General features: G+C 38.5%; 1 protein-coding gene across 1 annotated transcript in view; it reads left to right on the plus strand.

The window, feature by feature from the left end:
• MTHFD1L (methylenetetrahydrofolate dehydrogenase (NADP+ dependent) 1-like) overlaps positions 1 to 19142 on the plus strand; it is a 157618-nt gene that overhangs the window by 46354 nt on the left and 92122 nt on the right. The window contains exons 16-19 of the mRNA XM_009324158.1: positions 132 to 208; positions 3805 to 3945; positions 12134 to 12202; positions 18712 to 18823. Of these exons, the coding sequence (XP_009322433.1) occupies positions 132 to 208; positions 3805 to 3945; positions 12134 to 12202; positions 18712 to 18823 (399 nt within the window). The remainder of the gene's footprint in view (positions 1 to 131; positions 209 to 3804; positions 3946 to 12133; positions 12203 to 18711; positions 18824 to 19142) is intronic.

Raw genomic sequence — 19142 nt, forward strand, 5'->3', positions numbered from 1 at the left:
TGCAGGAGTGTGGCTGGCTGGTTACACTGTTCAAGCAGCTGAATCTTACATGTATAACAGGTATGCCTGGAAAAACCCAGATCCCTGAGTCCTTGTTAACATGTTTTGCTTTTGCTATTCCCTTATTTCAGTGGTGGACACAAATGACAGATTCCTGCGCAAAATAACAGTTGGGCAGGCAAATACAGAGAAAGGATTTGTCCGTCAGGTATGTATCTCGTTCTGGACAGACTTTGCTTTAGAGTCTGAGAGATGTTTCTGCAGTTCTTTCAGCACACTACTTTGAATTGCAAAGCTAACCTCTGTTGCTGTTGTATAGTATTCTTGCAGTGAAACTGATTGTGCTAACGAGTAACTGAGTCTGAAGTTTCAGAAACAGAAACCAATGCATATTGCACAATGTGTTGAAAGCACTTGAAAAAATTGCGTATGTTAGGGGTTCAGTATTGTTGTCCTGTGAGTAGAAAAGGTGTTCTTATGCCCTCCTACGGTTAATTTATGAGATTTTTCTTACTTTTTTTAAGTCCCTTGAACTATTTATGTAGTATTTATGCAATTTAAATTACATTTAAATTTAATGTTAAAAAACTGGGGAGAGGCATGGCTTATGTGTTGTTGGTCCCACTGGTGAGGACTGAAAATGACCGTTAGCTTTTTATTCAGTTTTCATTTCCTTATCATACATCTCAGCTTTGGGATCTAAACTGTAAGAACTCTGAGCATGTGCTTAATTTTAATATGTGGGCTTGAAGGGATAGTTCAGAAAATGAGCATGTGTGTACATTTCAGCAGTGTAAAAAGCTAACCTACATTACTACATGAGAGCTTCTGGAAGTTTATTAAAGAACTTACTGATAAATTGAAAGCCAGACTTTTCCAACACTATCTGAACAAGTGTTCCTGGTGTCACGTGGGTAAATCCATTTGTGAAACAATGCAGTGTGGAACAGCGATGCCAGGTGGAACAAACTCATTTTGATGATGTGGAGTTGCTCCTAATTCGATGAAGGTATTGTAATCTGACATTCTGGATCATGAAATTCTTGAGGTTCTGACTGTTTAGAGGGTGAAGTAAATAGCTATTGTGGTAGAGATAAGGCTTTCATTCATTTTGGAAATCCTATCTTTAATTTTTCTTTATCATTTCAGACCTCTTCCAGGCTTTGTGCCTAAATAAAGAGACCAGAAAATAGTGCTAATGTTTTTGCTAAATTAAGCAGGTAAAACAGTCAAATTGGAGAGGAACTTAAAAGAGGAATCATAGAATCATAGAATGGTTTGGGTTGGAAGGGACCTTACAGATCATCTACTTCCAACCCCTGTGCCATGGGCAGGGATACCTTCCACTAGAAATGCTCGCTTGTTTTGGTTTTAAACACACGCGATAGAGACTCTTCTGTCTATAACTTACAGAAAACTCAATATTAGCTAATACTCATCTCTGATAGTGGGCAGGGACTACAAAATATTATACTCGGTACAAGTTCCTTCAACACTTGAGATGTTTTCCTATGTTTAGATTTGTTTCGGTGACTCGGTGTGATTATTAGCTTTGAGCCAGGTTCTCCCAGCCTTATTGTGCAGCATTTTACCACTGTAATTATGCTGCTGAGTTAAATGTGGGTTGTTTTATTATAGAGAATAGACATATGGCTGTCAAATGTTGCTTCTGTACGGTTTTGGCTAAAATGACCTTGATGCTTTCAATTTTGATGTGTTGGACTGATGCATATCCATTCACATTTTAACACGGACTTAGTGACTCGATAAATAGAGAACAGTTAGGAAAACTCATTTCAGAGCATAGCCGGAGATCCAGAGAAAACAGGACTTCATAGTTAACAGATGCATTTTATAAATATTTGGAGTGATGTTCTAGCACTCTTAAAATCAATGACACCTGTGTGAAATGGCAGAGCACAGCAGGCACAAAAGTCTGCATTTTAATGAACAGGGATGCTGTGGTTTCTAAAGAGTATTACATGACTGATGCCCTTGATCCTGCAATTGAATCCATGCGGGTGGATCCTTTCATCAATAGAGAACTGACTTTACAGCTAAGGCTTCTGTCAGCACTTCATAGGTGTATAAAGGTTATTAGAGTTAAAATAGCACCTGCTACCAGAGTCTTTTGTGCCTGTTTTTTCTATTAAATATTATGTCACTCTTTGAGCATCTACCTGGGATTGTTTTTCCTGTCCTTTTGGGTTTATATAGAAACAATGATGATAAAAACTTATTTTTTGGTCTCCTGATAAACATCCTGATAAAGTTAGATAATATTCCAGTATACGGTGCTGGAATTGGGCATAGATTTCTCGGGTTTATCTTCTGTCTTACTGCATGCTGCAGTCATATGCTGCAATGACTTACCGGGGACATTCTTAACTTCAGAAAAGACAGTAGCATCCATGTCATCGCAGCGCTAATAATGTTCTTTGTGTACCCAGCTATTCTGTTATGTATAGAACTGCTTCCAGGGAATACAGAAAATCTGCTTTGTAACTTCAGCACTTCATCTGACTCCCTATGCAGAAAATCTCAATTACATGATTATTTTTTGTTTTCCATGGTATATGTCTCTCCCTGTCTGGGCCCAATACAGAAAAGTGCTCAGGTGTCTTCAGAAGTTTTGACTAACATGCAGGTACATAGAGGTCAGCCTGAATAGGGCCGCTCTGGGCTGTAGCTGTCAAGACAGAATCTAAAAGCAGGAACATAGGTTAAAAAAGGGCAGAAGCTGTTAAAGTACTAGGCAAATGGATAGGAGTGGTAAGGTATACAAATGTTGAACAACTCTCTATGTAGATGCTTCTTAGAAACAGGCAAAACCCTCAGTTTGAACAGATTCCTCCACTATTAGTCAGTATGGGATATATCTGGTAGAGGTCTGACATAGAAACAGTCTTGGGGGCTTTTTTTTTTTCATAGATAGCAGTAGGATGTCAATTACTACATTTTTGTATAGACTTTAATTGCTGGAGATGGAGAGATTACTAAAGCAGCTGTAGTTCTTGTTCACTCCCAACATTGCATTCCTATCACATAATACATTAGTGACTTTGCCTTTCTTCTCTGTTTACGTTCTGACAGCAAGTGGCCTGGGGCTTACTAATAGTAAATTAGTACAAATACTTCTAATGTATACTGCAAGCTCTTAAAGAAAAGTAAGGACCACAGCTTATGTTGTGCTGAAATACTGCACAGTATGGATGTATTTCTACAAGAGCAATAGAACTGATGCCACATATAGTTCTTGGGGGTTTTTTAACTTATATATTTGTTCATTTTTTAAAAAAAAGGGGGGGACAAAGACCTAGCAGCACATACTCTAAATTTTGAGTTTATATAGAAAAAGAATGATCAAATGTAACAAGAACGTTTTTGAAACCAGAATAAAAAACCTTTGGAGAGCATTACAGGAAAAAAAAAAACAAAAACACCACAATGCTGTGCTCATGCCAGCAAAGCCCAAAATACATCTGGTGATTTTCTTTTTTGCCACAGAAAAAAATTCTTGGTCCTTGGGGGAGCTTCTGCTAAGCATAATGTAAGCCAAGGGGCGAAGCACTCTGCAAGACTGGTCCCCAAGTAAATAAATGTAATGGAGAACATTAACGAGGGACTATAGACAAAGTATTTCAAGTTACTCTAGTCAGTAATCTCAAAAGCTGTGGGTTACAATTTAGAACTTGTTTGAATACCAGTGTGAAATCTGTCTTTCCTGGGTCTATTCCTGATGATTCCCTGTGAGTATTTGACCTGACTTTGATTTGGTTCATGATACTCATTTCTGTTTCACAGGCTCAGTTTGATATTGCTGTTGCAAGTGAAATTATGGCCATCCTGGCACTTGCCACCAGCCTGCAAGACATGAAGGAGAGGCTGGGGAAAATGGTGGTGGCTAATGACAAGAAAGGAGAACCAGTAACAGCAGAGGATTTGGTATGTTCAGTGCTGTAGACCTGTGAATAACCTCTGATGTTGTTTTGCCTCTTGAAACATTAGAAAGGCAGGTGCATGCCAAGGATTTTGCTTTGAACAGCACAGTCAGATATCGAAGAAGGATCATCTTCTGGGCCAAAACTTGCTCACAATGAGAACAAGATGTAGAACTCATTTCTTCAACTCTCTGGTAACATCTGGTTCAGGAAGTCTCTGGTCTCTGTAACCTACTTGGATAGTTTTCTGCAATTCTTAAGGCAAACAAATTTGGTGCTGGAGGGAGTCAGAGTGCGGGCTCCTATTTGAGAGAGCTGCTAATGTTTGCTACTGTACTTGTAAAGTGTGCTCAGATGTTACAATGATAGTTACCACATGAATGCTTATACCACTAAATCAGAATGGAAACAAGCTATTCTTAATTCAGAGGTTGCTGGCAGCGCTTGGGACAGGGTGTCTCTTCACATCATTAAGACCTTTTCTTCCTTACCTTCGTTAGTTGCTGTTTCCTCATTCCCTACTTCAGCTTCAGAAAGAAGTCTGTATGTTCTTCCTTTATATCAAATTCTAGCCCTTATAGCCAGGCTGTGAATCAGTAAACAGTGGTTGGAAGCTCACACATGTTTGTGTATGGCAGGTTCTGGTGCAGCCAGAAGCTACCAGTTAACTCTTGCAATCCAGCTGTATGCCAGGAGTAGGCTCACTGTGATTGGCACTAGTTTACTCTAACATTACGTTACTTGAATTCTGAAGCCTAATTGCTAAATGAAGTTCATATATTGCAGATTGACTGCACACCCTAAATATGATAAATATGATAATGCTTTGCTTTTATGCTTTTTATCATCTAAATATATCCTTATAGCAGCTGTCATATGTCTTGGAGCCATGCTTTCATGCCACCCTACTGGCAATGACTGCCTGTATCACACAGACTATGTGTGTGTTTTCCTGTTTGTCCCTTTTATGTGGACATCTGCACAAACTTACTGCATTTTTAGAATGAGCAAAGGAACCAGTATCCTGCCTTGTCAACAAAGATGGCAAATCCACAAGCCAGGAATACCTTCACAGCCCTAATGGATTCCGGTTTAATAAGGAAATGAAAACATAATATCTAGCTTGCCTGGATTTAAGATTGAAATTAAGATAAGGGTACCAAAATTTCTAAGTACAGTCATCATTAAAATTCAAAGCAAATCAACTACTCCCAATTATGCAGGAGACATGAAGAACTGCATTTAATATTCTAGCTGTTGAAGTTTTGATTTTCCTTTTCAATTGCATAACTTTGTCTTGGTCAAATGCAGGGGAGTGGGGAATAAGTTACCTTATAATGCATATGCAAAAACTTTAAAATAATTCAGTGTCAGAATTAAAACTACATTTGAAATACATGATTTTAATCTTGATGCTACTTTTGTATGAAGGTACTTTAATGTATTAATATTGCAAAATATTTAACCTGTCTTCAACCACTTAATGCTAATCAGCTTGATGAATTAAAGCAGTTGCTTTTCCGTAGTCTGTTTCACCTATAGTTGCTCTGTGGAAATATAATGTTAGGGCTGAAATGATGAACGGCGCACAAAGAACTTTAAAATTTTTCCACTGTGTCCCTGAAATGAAAGTAGCGTTCAGCAAAATGTCTGTTACTAATTAGTTTTTCCTGGCCTTTTTTTAAACAAACTTCCTATGCTTAGCGTCTCAATTGTTTGATAGTGTCACTTGTGCCGAACATATGTTTCTAGTTCTTCTTTAAAGCAGTGTTCTATATTATACAATAGAAGAACTGCCCAGAAAAAAAAAATTCACAGTGTCAAGGGTATGTATTATGACCATCTGCAGCTATGCTGCTGCATTCTTTTTCTTCTGCAGGTTCTCATCTTCGTACAATGCACAGGGAGGACTTGGGTGCGTATCATGATTGTGAAGGGCAGAAACTCCTACTTCCTTTGTTGTGGAGTGTGTTACAAATGAGGATGAGAACTATGGGAAGAATAGGAAGGTGATTTCATGGTTAAGGCAGAAAAGTGCCTTTTTGGAGAATTGAATTCTAGTCCTGTGTTTTTCACAAAGCTTATGTGTGATGCTGTGTCCATACAAACTGATTCTTACAGTACATGAGGAGTCGTGCATTCCTCAATCTGGCTTGACACCCAGGAGCTAAACAGCTGAAATCTATAGAAGTGAACCCCCACCAGGACTTTTAACCCAGAGAAATTATTTTATGTTGTCTCAGGTTGAGCATCCAAAATTGGTGAATACTTTTGAGTTTGATCCTTGCCGGTTTCTCTTCTGAAAACAGCACCAATTGTTCATTTCTGCAGACTTATTCATGTTGGTGAAGAAGTCAGGTGCTGTGGTGTTGGGATTTAAGAAATGTCAAAAAAGGGAATGAATAGTGGGTTTTCTTACTAAGACTTCATTATCAAATTAAATACCGGTTACTTTGTACAAGGAGAGAGAGCTTATGGATAACTGTACTGCACTTGTGAAAGTGTACTGTATAAAGTTGAATCCTCTGGAAGCAATAGCAGGAGATGTATAACCAAAGACCATACCATGTCATAGTTCATACGTACAAAGAAGATAAATTTCAGTTCTATCGGGTGGCATTTCATCTGTGTTCCTGGTTTCTTCCCACAGGTGGTGAGTCTGTTTGAACAGCTTGCAACTAAACTTAACTGTTCCTAGACTTTAAATGCAGTATCTACTCTTCCCCCTGCTGCTTGTGCTGCCTATGTTGTTACTATGCTTCTGCAAGCCCAGCTTTTGACCCCTCTTCCTTTGGACTGCGCAAGTTGTATCTCTTCCTTGTACGTGTTAGAAAAGGATTCCTGTAGGATCCAGGAGAAGAGATCTTTGCTTGTGGACTAGATGTCCAGACCCAGAGCTGGTCCAGCCTTGGGCAGACTGTAGATACAGTTGTTACACCTTAGGCTGTAAGCACACCGCACATTGCGGCTAAAGCTTTCTGGGCAGGATGGGGCAAGGCTAAGCATTCACTAATGAGTATCTGTGAACAGTAATTTTCGTTTTTGCCAAGGTTTATATCTTGAGCAAATTTTCAGATGTGGTAAGAGGTTTGATGTGAAGCCATTCTCCACCTGAATTTTCATCCTTTCGAGTCAGGGTAGGAGAGGAGGTAAAGCTTTATAGCTCAGAAAGGGAAGATCCCAAGACAACTGAACGTAGGAAAACAATATACATGCTTTTCGAATACTCTTAATCCAAGAACAGTTCAATCATTTTGACTTAAATTTTCATAAAACAAAACAAATTCTAAAAGCTTGAATCTACCATAGCCACTTGACATGGAACGTTTTAGCCCAAAGAACTGCAATTGCATATAGTTTTAACAAATTTTAAAGGCAGCTTTATCATGGGAACTACCACACAACCTGAATAAGGGGTGATGGTCAGTCCTACCCGTCACTTAAAAAAAATTCTGGGGTTCATGTTTAATATATACTACCCAGATTGAATTTATGTAAGTTTAAATGTTTGACAGTAGTCTGGTAGTTCATTGGAATCTATGTGAACCAAAACCACTAAACCCTTCTCTGTGATTTGTTTCCAGATGTACACACAATATACTTCACAAAAACACAATTGCTCTTAATTTTGACTTTATATGCAATATATTTATAATAATAGAATAGTAAAACCTAAAATACACATTGGCAGATATAAACCAGATGCAGAGGCAGGCTAGGAGTAGTAGAAAAAAGATAAATCGAATATTCCATGAATTGAGAAGACTCCTTCCACAAGAGTAATGGATTAAATATCTATCCTCTATAATGGAACGTACTGAAGTCTTTGCCAAAATGTGGTGCTCATTGTACAGTATTTTGAAGACTGAATTGCTTTTTGGCTTTTACAGTGTAGTAGAATTTTGATGGACATATGCCATATCTTTATGTGAAATTAAATGGGTATTTATGCCCTAGATCAGTATTTCAGCAGCTATAAAAAATACTAAATAAATATGTCACTATTTTTTTAACTAAGACTTCTTCTCAACTTACTTTCTGTGCCATGCTGTTAGATTTCAATAATTCCAGGACTAAAAAAAATAGCTTCATATTTACTTTTATAAATGATCTGTCAGCTGAATATATTTTGTTCTCTGATTCATGAGAAACATTGTGTACGTACTTCACTTTAAACACAAGTGGTTGCAGTTCTTCTCAGCTTACAACTTAGGGTTTAGTTTTTTACAGAACTGATATTGCAGAAAAAATATTATTTTGTTAGAGACTGTAGTTTCAAATGAAGGGAAGTTACAAGTACTTCATTATTTTTCTTATCAAGAAAAGGGTTTTTCTCTGCCTTTCAGTCTGTGTAACCCTTATTCATTTCACAGTAGTTACTCTCAATCACCTTCCTTCCCAGCTAATGCTGGCTTTCATTTCCACTCTTGCTAGACTTCAGAGACTGCTCCACTGGAAGTTGCTTTGAAAGTATTTTGGTTTTTCATTTAAGTTTGCCTTTCCTGTGTCATGTGTGTAATTTATTTTGTGCTCTATGATCTTTGCTGTCCTGGGGAGCATACCTGCCCCGACGGCTGGTGGATAGATGGAAGGGGTATTATTTTCAGAAGTACTTGGGATCAGTTCCAGGAGGGACCCAGGAGAGATTGGGTGTCCATATACGTTTGATTCGGAGTCCTACTTCTTTCTTCTGACAGTGAGTTAGTGGAAAACTCATGAACCTTGGGCTCTCACACGCTTAATTGGTGTGTAAGTGTCTAGGCCTCTAATTCTTTTATAAAAAATTTAACTACCTTCTCTGAATTGGAGATTGGAACCTGATTCCTTAAATAGCTTTGAGAATCAGATCCAGGACTTTGAGTGAGCTGTGGAAATTGTTTGCTAGCTGCTTGGAGCATTGGGGATATGAAGGAATGAAAACTTTATTCTGACAGTCATGTCAGAGAGAGATGAAAACTTTATTGGCTGTTTAGCTTTTAAAGACTGCTGTTGACACCAAACCTGTTTAAGAACCATGGAAGGCAGATAGACATGATGTGTGCTAATTGGAGCCTTGCATGTTTTTTTCTTTGCTTTCAGCTTCAGATACAATGAGTTGTTGTGTCCAGAATGCATATCTAATACGGATGAAGTTTCCCAAAAAGTTAACGTGCATATTCACTATTTTTATCAGATGGGTGAAGAACTATCAGAAAACTATCGGAAAGCAAAGGAGACAGGATTTGAGCCGTTATTGTCTAGGAGGGGGAGGGGAGAAAAAGGTGTCCTGAATTTCTTTTGTTTTTTATTTCTCCCCCAAAGCCTTCTTTCCAGTCAACACGGCTTAGGTCAGCAAATAGCTGTTTGCATGCTTCCTTTAATGAGCTGGTGGTCTCATCCAGCACGAAGTAGACAGTGCAAACCCCTAATCAGGACGGCTACAGTTGGCGTGAGTTAACACTTGTCAGTCCTTAGGCAGGTTTCCCAAGAAGAGCGTTAGGGCTGATCCATGGCTGTTCAGGTAGTTAACCTTGCCGTTGACCAGTTGGAAGATCTGATGTAAAGTTTTCCATTCGGCTTTTTTTTCCCAGAAAGTTGAATAGCTATTACAATTGCCTTTTATGTGGTAAGATTGTAAACTATCTCAGCGTTCATGCGCTGAAAATTATCAGCAGCTGTTTCTCTTTCAGCGTAATGATGAATAGCTTATGCTATATGATGATGGAAAAACTGAGATACAGGAAGAAAATGTAAAATTAACCAACCTTTTCCTTCAGATACTTCTGTTACCTATTGCCTCCTAACTAGTGTGCGTACATGGTTTTGCTTTCCGTGAGACAGAAGATGAACAACTTAACTAGCTGTTATAGTTTTGTGTTGCTAGCAACTAATGATAAGCATCACTTCCTTCAGCCGGGGGTGGAAGGGGAAGAACTGTGCTTCTAGTCTGAGAAACTCTGTCCCAGCTGGCTGCTGAATTGATCAAACAGCAGGAAAACAACAGGATTATAGATCTATTCAATAAGTATATTGCACACTGTTGTTTTTTTTTTTAAATGAATTCAAGTTCTGCACTGTGATCATCAGGAAAAAGAATATGTTTGTTCTGATAAATTAGTAGGATTAAAAATTGGGGTTTAATGAAGAAATTGCTAGGATTGAAATTTGTTCCATTTCATTTAAAATTGTAAGAGCTGGGACTGGGTATTCACTATTTTATTTTGTAAGTGCTTCAGATTTGGAAGTGAATCAAATCAGTTTTATAAAGCAAATTGTTATATTCAACAGATTTGAAATTTAATATCCTAAGAAATACACCCACTTTAGAGAGACTTTTACAAATAACTAAAATATAAGAAATCAAAGGCAGTAGCAATGGCAGTTATTTTTACATGGTCCTAAAAAGAAAACTCATTTATGGATAAAATATTGACGTTATATTTTATTCTAAAAGCAGAAAATTTTACAGGGTACTGGTTAAATGAACCTTTATGAAATATTGTTTGTTGAGATTTTTTCTGCATTTTTATGTTCTTCATCTAAAATAAGTAGTTCATAATCTTACCAATTAAAACTATCTGTAGCTATAAAGGAGCCTGTGGAAGTGAAAACCAACAATAATTTCATTTCTCTTTTTTAATATATTTTCCTTTTTCTTCTATTTAGGCCGTCAGCTTTGGGTTCAAATGAGAGTAGTTGGGTATATGTACAACATAGCACCAGGCTGCTTCTATGGAAGTGACGGAGCCCCAGCCATTCTGACAGCTGGCACGCTGGTGTTTCCTTGCGTTTTGAGCCTAACTTCGAAAATTAACATATTAAGAAACAGAAATTTATTCTTTATTAATTCAGGAGAGGGAAAACTATATTGTTTTGCTACCAGTTTCTCTTATTGCCTCTTTGTGGGTCTATTGGGGCTTGTAGATAGTGGAGGTTTACAAAATGCAAAGAGCGAAGAAACATCTCTCCCTCCTCTCTTCTTTCCTTCACTCTCCCCCAAGGAATCACTGCTATGCTTTAGTAGAAACCAGTTTTACTATTTTGGTTTCAGTCCATTTTTATCCGAGGCCAAATATTCTGCTTCATTTTCCTCTGAAGTCTATATTCAGATGTGATGTCAGAAAGGGGAAACTTGAATTTGTATAAAATACTGTACTTATGTAATGACCACGTACTTTTATGTCTGTCACGGCTGTCATTCTAATTTTCACACAGAGTTTGATTGTTCAAACAATCAAATGAGCCACTGCTTATAACGCTATTGCATTTTTTTCTATCCATGATCTAATTCTTTCAAAACAAAACACATTTTCTTCTCAAAATCAAAGTAATTTAGGAACAAATTGAAATACATGCTTGTGGTTTCTAGATAGCACTCTGCATATAGTTTGATAGTGCTGTGCATACTCTATAGCCAGTTTCTTCTAAAATGGGCATTAGATTTTAGTGTAGAGGGATATAATGACTTTCTCTTATTTTAAATTCAGTCAGTGTGAAATTTATACTTGATATCCAGCAAAACTTTTAGAGAGGAGTAAGATTTTTTTACAACTGAAATGCAGCAATTCACACGGCTCCTTTTGTCCTCTCATCATCACAGTAAGGCACCTCTAACTTTTAGTCTCACGATATATTCTTTATCTACTCCTAGTCAACTCCGTGTCTGCTTTCATCCTGTGCCTATTACATATATATTTGTACAAGTCTAGAAAAATACCCTTTCTGGTTGTTGCTGTCTATTGATTAATGCTATTGATTCTGTCATGAAAGAAATACATCTGTGATTTCTTTAGGCAGTTTTAGCAAGTTATTGCCTTCTTGCTTTCTGAGGTCTCAGTGGCCTTTGCTTCCGCTTCGTCTTTTGTTCCCGTGAACGTACTCATGCTGATCACTTAATAACTCTGGTTTTGGTCTTTCCATGAAATAGGAAGAATATTTACCTACTGCCTTTTAAGTGTATTCAGAGCAAAATTGTTACTATTTCTGGCACACTCTGTAAATACAGTATGTTAGAAGTCTTGAGGTAACATCTAAATAAATTCTTTATGCAACACTGTAACACTGCTTATCCATTACAGTTTATGAGCACGCTTTCTTTTTCTCCTTTGAAGTGTAAGGTTTTTTCCCTGTTTTAACTGTAAGCTTAAGTGTAACTCAGAAATGTTGCACCTCAGAATTGACTTCCTTAAAATGTGGACTTTTTTGTTTTTTAGGGAGTAACAGGTGCTTTGGCAGTTTTAATGAAAGATGCAATTAAGCCCACACTAATGCAGACATTAGAGGTGAGTATGGCTTATGATGCCTGCCCTTCTCTGACTTTCAAATTCCATATTGTGCTCGTCGTGCTTCTCTCCAGTGACCGCGCTTAACTTTCAAGGTTCAAGCCAGGGTCAAATCCATAAAGGCATTTAGCAAATGTTCATTTGTGTATGTTAACTAATCAACTCTGTCTGCATTTATACCTTTTTGGTGCTTTTTTTCCTTCTTCGAGACTCTGGCTGTAGTCATAATTTTGCCTAGTGTTGGAAACAAGCTGCAGTGCACTGTTGAACTGCTTTTGAGCACAGTAGAAGGCAGGTTGGGCTTCCAAGTAATAGACTTCCTTCTGTTTCCCATCTTGCTCTTCTAGGGAAGTTTCCTTTTTATGTATTTCCTTTACATGTATGTTCCCATGATGATTCCCACAGCCCAGCATTTTGAGTAGAAAGTAGATGCTTCACTGAGGCCATTCTATTCCGTATTATAGTTTGTGCCTTTCAGAAACACAGGAGGGTCCTTTTGCCTGTTTAGGCTTTTTCAAAAGACAGTTCCCAGCCACCCTATCTTGCCAGAGTGCCTTCAGGGACTAAATGAAGCTTTGCTGGCCTATGAGAGGAATGTTTTACGCTTACCCTAGTGAGCTTTCTTCCAACAGCTCAAAGAACGGAGAACTAGTGCAACCTAACTTTGTGACTGGGCAGTCTAGTATTGCCTTTTCAACAGTAAGCTGAATGATGAGCAATATTCATGGGGAGAGGGAGGAAGAAAAATGGGAATATAATGAAGCCATTTTGAAAACAAATGCATTTGGAGAAAAATTAATGTATATTATTGAAAGCTTGATGATCTTGGAGGTCTCTTCCAACCTTTAATGATTCTATGATTCTATGATTCTATGAGCAATATTCATGGGGAGAGGGAGGAAGAAAAATGGGAATGTAATGAAGCCATTTTGAAAACAAATGCATTTGGAGAAAAATTAATGTATATTATTGAAAGCTTGACCATCAAAATTACATAGCTGGAATATTTCACGACAATTCCTGGTATGGTGAAAAGTTGAAGAATGTAGAAAGATACCAGTGCAGTCCCCAGCTGGTAAAAATGTCTCATTTTCTATAGCATGTCAAAGTGATAACTTCCTTTTTGCTTTTGTGTTTGGACGGGGACAGCTTCCTACTCTCAGGGAATATTAGAAAAATAGAATTTAAGTCTATGTTACTTTACTATGGCCATCTTAATTATCTTCTCCTGCAAAGAAGGTTCGTTCTTTCCTGTGGCTGTATGAAGAATATATGTGTATGTGTCAGAATTTAATATAACATCCAATAGCAGACACTGCAGGTCACGTAGGATCAAGAATGTCATGGCCAGAACTGTGTATTAAATTGCCACTTGGATAATACTGTGTGCGTTAAGCATCAGTGACAAGGTAGCTTTGATTCTGAGTGTTTAGTCTGCGTCACTCTATTTGCACTTTGCATACCTGTTAGAAAATAATGTGGTTTTGTTGTAGTGTTCTAAAAGACAATTATAAATGTCAGAAGAGTTTCTTTTGATCGATAGGCATTTGGTTCTGGGACTTGCATGCTTTTTCTTTTTCCCACTGCATTTCTTTATATTCGCATTTCTATGCAATAAAATTCCTGCCTTTTATGTGGTATTCTTTTCTAGTCTAATCTATACTATGGCTGAAACATCTGCCAACTTTCATGAAACACTATTGCTTGTTAGGAGGACCCTGACTGCAGTACCCAAAGATATTTTTCCCAAAAATTCTTCTTACAAAGTTGTTTTTAAAACAGCAAACTAAAGCAGCTCAGAAGACTGCTTCATGCTCCACTCCTGCAATTTGAGTCTCAAAGATGAACTTTTGTCACCCTTTGAATACCTGTTAGCTTGCAGGCTAATATGAGTCACCTATCCAAGAATGGAAATCTCCAGCTTATCTAAATCTTTTCCAAGGTAGTGCTGTGCTTTGGCTGATGCATGCCTTTTGGACTGTGTCATTGCTCTTGTGTAGAGATGCAATGGCCTACTCTGTTACAGCCCATGCTGTTGTTGCTGTTCTTCAGCCTCAAGCTTGTGTCATGTCCCATTTTGTGAATAAATACCTTTCATTATTTTTAATTATTCATGTTAATAGCTTTAAGAGATGCTAATTTTAATAGCTTCAGTTTTTCCAATAAAAGGGAGGGAGGGGAACAAGGGAGATATTTTGCCCTGCACACTTGAATGTAGTGCAGTGAACACCTGTGAGTTTTTTTGCCCTCCAGCACAATAGATTTCAAGACAAGCTAATCCTAGTGTACCCTGAGGTGGTGGATGTAATAACGTCTCTTCTGCTATAGGGGACAACATATTTCTGATGAGTGTGTGAATTGCAAGTGTTTCTTCTTGCAAACCAGAAATGAGGAGAACTGAAGCCTAAATTACACTTGAAATAATCCTAATAAGTAGCATCCAAAAGAAGAGGAACCTCTTAAGTTTCCAAAGAGGCTACCAATAGTAATTGGGCAACATAATCCTAATCCCTTCAGGGAGCACAAGTTCTCAATACAAGTGTAAAGACCTTTAGCAACAGCACCACGGCTTGACAACAGTAACATCAGAAATGATCCTGTGACAAGGACATCCAGTGTCTACAGCACACTGGTGATGTAAAAAACAGATTAATATGATTGAACAGAACACAAATGCAGCTCAGGCTATGCTGTGGACCTGTCCTGCAAGTAGGAATGAAACTGTTCACCAAAGCAGGTCTTCCACATCACTTTGGTATTGGGGAATGGCAAAAAGACCGCCTGAGGAGGTGGAGCAGGAGACCTTCTGGGTGACTTTCAGCTGATACTGACAGTTAATCTGGCATATTTGTAATTGATAGTGTCTGTGGTTAGCAGCAGCTGAAAGTAGCCATTGCAGAGATAGCTGCACTTCTCTGTGATCCGGCAAAAAAGCCTGTAGATGGATATTGTGTTAAGCTGTGGAGGTCTGAGGAGTTGCTATAAGGGCCTATGAAAGGGGAGAAGAACGACCTACTCGGTAGATTTGTACCAGCTTTATATGGATGTAGGCGTGCACTGGAGAACAGGTTTAGAAGTTCATAAATCAAAAATGACCGAATGCCAGTCCTGTGTGGAACTGAACTAGCAACTTGTGTCAGTGTGTTTTTCACACGTGAATTGATGCGTGTATTTTAATTTGCTGGTTTTTAAAGTGGTTTCTTGGTGGGTTGATTTCTATCACAGCCCTGCTGCTCTGTCACCAGAAATGCCGCCTCATGGCGTTAGTGATTGACAGTGTTTCATGTGCAGGAATGACAGTAAAATCTCAAAATGGGAAATGTGGGGCAGTCCACCTACAATAACTGTAGAACTTATATCCAGTGCTGTAGAATCGAGATGACTTTGTTTGAAATGTACATAATGATTTCATAGTGTTTATCCATGTTTGTCATGACAGATTTGTTCCCTCGTGAACTGATCCCTTAATGTTTAGCATTTATTTATACCATGCATAACAGAGCAGCTGCTCTATGGGACAACTCTTTGTAGTTGCAGGCTGGCTCCTCTGGGATGGTCTGCTCATGTTACATTTAAAGTGCCACTCACAGTAAAGATGAGGGGAGGATGGTAATAAGTATTATGAACATCCATCTAGCGGCCAGATAACTTCAGATATTTATTGACATTCTGGGTTTATTTTCTTTTACTAAAACTTGGATAATAAAATTTCCTGTACTGAAAACAGTCAGCAGAATGCATCTCTGTGCCACTGTTTGTTTCTCCATATAGTTTATTGAGTGTAACGAAAATAAGGGGCACTCTGCAGAGTGGGATGGATGGGCTGACACAGAGTCACTGAAGCTGGCCTGAGAAGACATTGTTGTCCCTGTTCCAGAGTGTGCCTGAGGCTCCTGAGGTTCTGCTGGAGTTCGCTCCCTTCAGTACCTAGACTGTATTTTTCTTCCAGGATTGCCCTTGTAAAAAGACCATTCGAATAACCCCTCCTTATCTTCTGATGGATTTCAGAGCTCCAGGGGAGCATCTGTCCATGCCAGTGGTTTAGTGGTGTGTTTGGATTTCAAGTTAGCGGCAGGGGGACTCTTGGCTACCGATATTCTGCATGTTGACCCCACAATCCAATTTCCTTCCCATCTGTGTTGTGTGGATGAACTCTTGGAAGCACAATTGCACAGGGAATATTGTGGGAGACCCTTCTGGCCCCCTCTCTGCATAGCTGCCACAGTATGGGTTGGGCTGCCATCATCATCTGTGTTTGTGCTTCGATACATCACATCTGCCCATGTGTGCACTGGGATCTAATAAGAGCAGCCCTGTAACTGCTTGCCACAAGAAATTAAGGGCTTGGAAGAGTAAAATTAAACTTAGTGAGTAATGAAATACAAATCGGAACAAATCCCGTGGATTTCAATCTGGTAGCTGAAAACTGCAGTCTTATTTATTTGAATGCCAAAAGGGTAAATACTGGGTTAAAGTAAAAGTAAAACTTAAGGAAGTAAAACTTAAGCTTAGGTTGGTGGAAGTGGTTTGTATTTTATTTTGTATAAGTTATAAGCTCTTTGGGATAAGGCTCATCTTTTTGTTTTTTGCACAGCACCTCCTATTAGATTGATGCCTAAATATTATAAGAAGCTTTGGAGTGTACATAGTTCAAGTTAAATTTTTTGCATAAATATGTAAAACCCAGTTGATATTGCAGTATGTGGTCATTAGCAGATAGAAAACAAGAAAAAAAATCCTAAGTAAACACTGTGAAGTCAGTGTGTTATGAAGATAATAATCTGCATCATTCCTTTTGTTACAGGGCATGATACCTGCTTTATTTACTTTTTCTGCTCCAGTTCCACTGTTCCTTTTCTAACATGTATGAGGCAGAGTTGTCTTTGGATTGTAGCTTAATTGTCTAGTTTTTGGAGAATATCCCCTGCCCATATGTATGCATATTCTCCTTTTCCACTCTTGATTTAAAAAAAAAATTGAAAAAATCCCCTGTTGTGTTAGAACAAACCTGAAGTTTGGTGTGCCAGTGGATAGATAAAAAGTTACTTGTCTCTGCTCTGAACAAGACAATTAATTATGTATAATTACTTCTAGAGGAAGCAATAAGAACAGATGCTTGTTGTTGATATATTTTAAATGATTTGTATTCAGTGTTGCTGAAACAGGAAAATCTGTTTTCTATAGTAGCAAGTATTTCACTGCTGTAATCCAATTGTTCTGGTGTTTTATGGAAAACACGAAAATTTTTGTCTATGTAGGTTGTTTTCTTAAGACACTGGGGGAAGGGGGGAGCAACCAGCTTTTCTTATATGGTTAATAGTTTCCAAGTTGTGGTTCATGGGGCTGTTGGATGTGGCCTGCAGCTGATCCATGAAACACTGTCCTCCTCAATTGGCATTTCTGGTCAAAAATTGAGGAAGATTGCCCAGTAGGTTGCCTGAAATTTTGTGGGTTGGCAGTAGCTCCTAATATAGAATGTGTGAAGAACATTGATGGAGATAATCTGAAGTTGTCTGCTTACCTTTTCTTTAACCAGCTGGGGTTTTTTAAAAGCGTTAACACAACAACGGGGATTTGTTTGCTTAAGTATTTTATAGTAAGACAGCTGAAGTGATATCCTTCCATCTGATTGTGTATTCTGTCCTGGAGAAAAGATAGCAGTTAATATATCTCACCTAATCCTAATTCTTTTCTGCAGATGCTAGTTTCTCCTTTCCTTGTGATGCCTGCCAAAAAAAGTAACAGGGAAGCTGAGATTTGCTTGCTATCTGACAAATTTCCCTATGCCGTTACTTTGTTAACTCCTTGCCTATCCTGTTGTTGGTTTAGATTGCTCCCTACTACAGAGTCTACTTTCCTTGTGTATTTGTATGGTGTCTAGCGTAGGGGAATTCGGCTCTGCACCCGGGACTGCCAGGCGCTCGGCCAGCAGCGGTGAATGCTTTTTCCATTGTATGTCAGCATCCCCACTGCACCCTAGCCATGTCCCTTCCCTTCTCCCTCTCCAGCTCCTTAACCATTGGCTCTGGTCGCTCATTGCTTCCACTAGCTACTTTGCCGGCACAAGAACGGCAATTACAGTCAATGAGGAAAACAGGAGCAGTAAGGGATGGAGTAGGGCAGGAGCTGGGCTCTATTTGTGTACCGTCTGCAGCGATGCACTTAGTGCTGATTGTAGTGCATGTGCCAGAATAGCATGCCACAGCATTAGGGCAGTGGAAATATGAAACATTAGTACAAGGTTGGGTGGGAAGTTGTGCAAGTTACCTACAGGTTGCACTGTTGTCAATTACCCTTCTGTGAATGAAGCAGGTTCTGACATCTAGGTCTGTCAGTGAATGGGCTCTCAAGCACCTGAGAGGTACCTACCCCCCCCAAATTATCTAACAGTGCTTATTCTTTATATGTGCTTTTGATTTATATATCATCTGGATTAGTCTGGAAGAGTATTGAGCTTGTGTTCTTACCTATCCATTAAATTAATGATATATTTTTTTTTTCTCATTCAGGGAACACCAGTATTTGTTCACGCTGGACCTTTTGCTAACATTGCACATGGAAATTCTTCTGTTTTGGCAGATAAAATTGCCCTTAAATTAGTCGGAGAGAAAGGATTTGTAGGTAAGTATTTTGTTTATTATATTATGGTTTGTTGGTTAAGTTGGCAAACGGTGATGTAAGTGAACAGATAAAATAGCAGTGAAAGGTAAGAATGCTACTTCATTTTATGCTAATAATAATAATAATCTTAAATAATCTTAAAGTGAACGTGTAAAAAAACCCAAAGCACTTCTCTCACCCTGCCCTTTGTCTCAAGTGTTCCCTTTTGTTTGAGATTCCACAAGGTGACTGAACCAGTTAAATGACTGGATTGCATTGAAGGAAGTGTCCTGTAGTTCCTTGTATTAGTATTCATCTGACCTCTCTTGATAAATGGACA

This window comes from Pygoscelis adeliae, unplaced genomic scaffold, assembly GCF_000699105.1.
Source record: "Pygoscelis adeliae isolate BGI_AS28 unplaced genomic scaffold, ASM69910v1 Scaffold105, whole genome shotgun sequence".
Lineage (NCBI taxonomy): Eukaryota > Metazoa > Chordata > Aves > Sphenisciformes > Spheniscidae > Pygoscelis > Pygoscelis adeliae.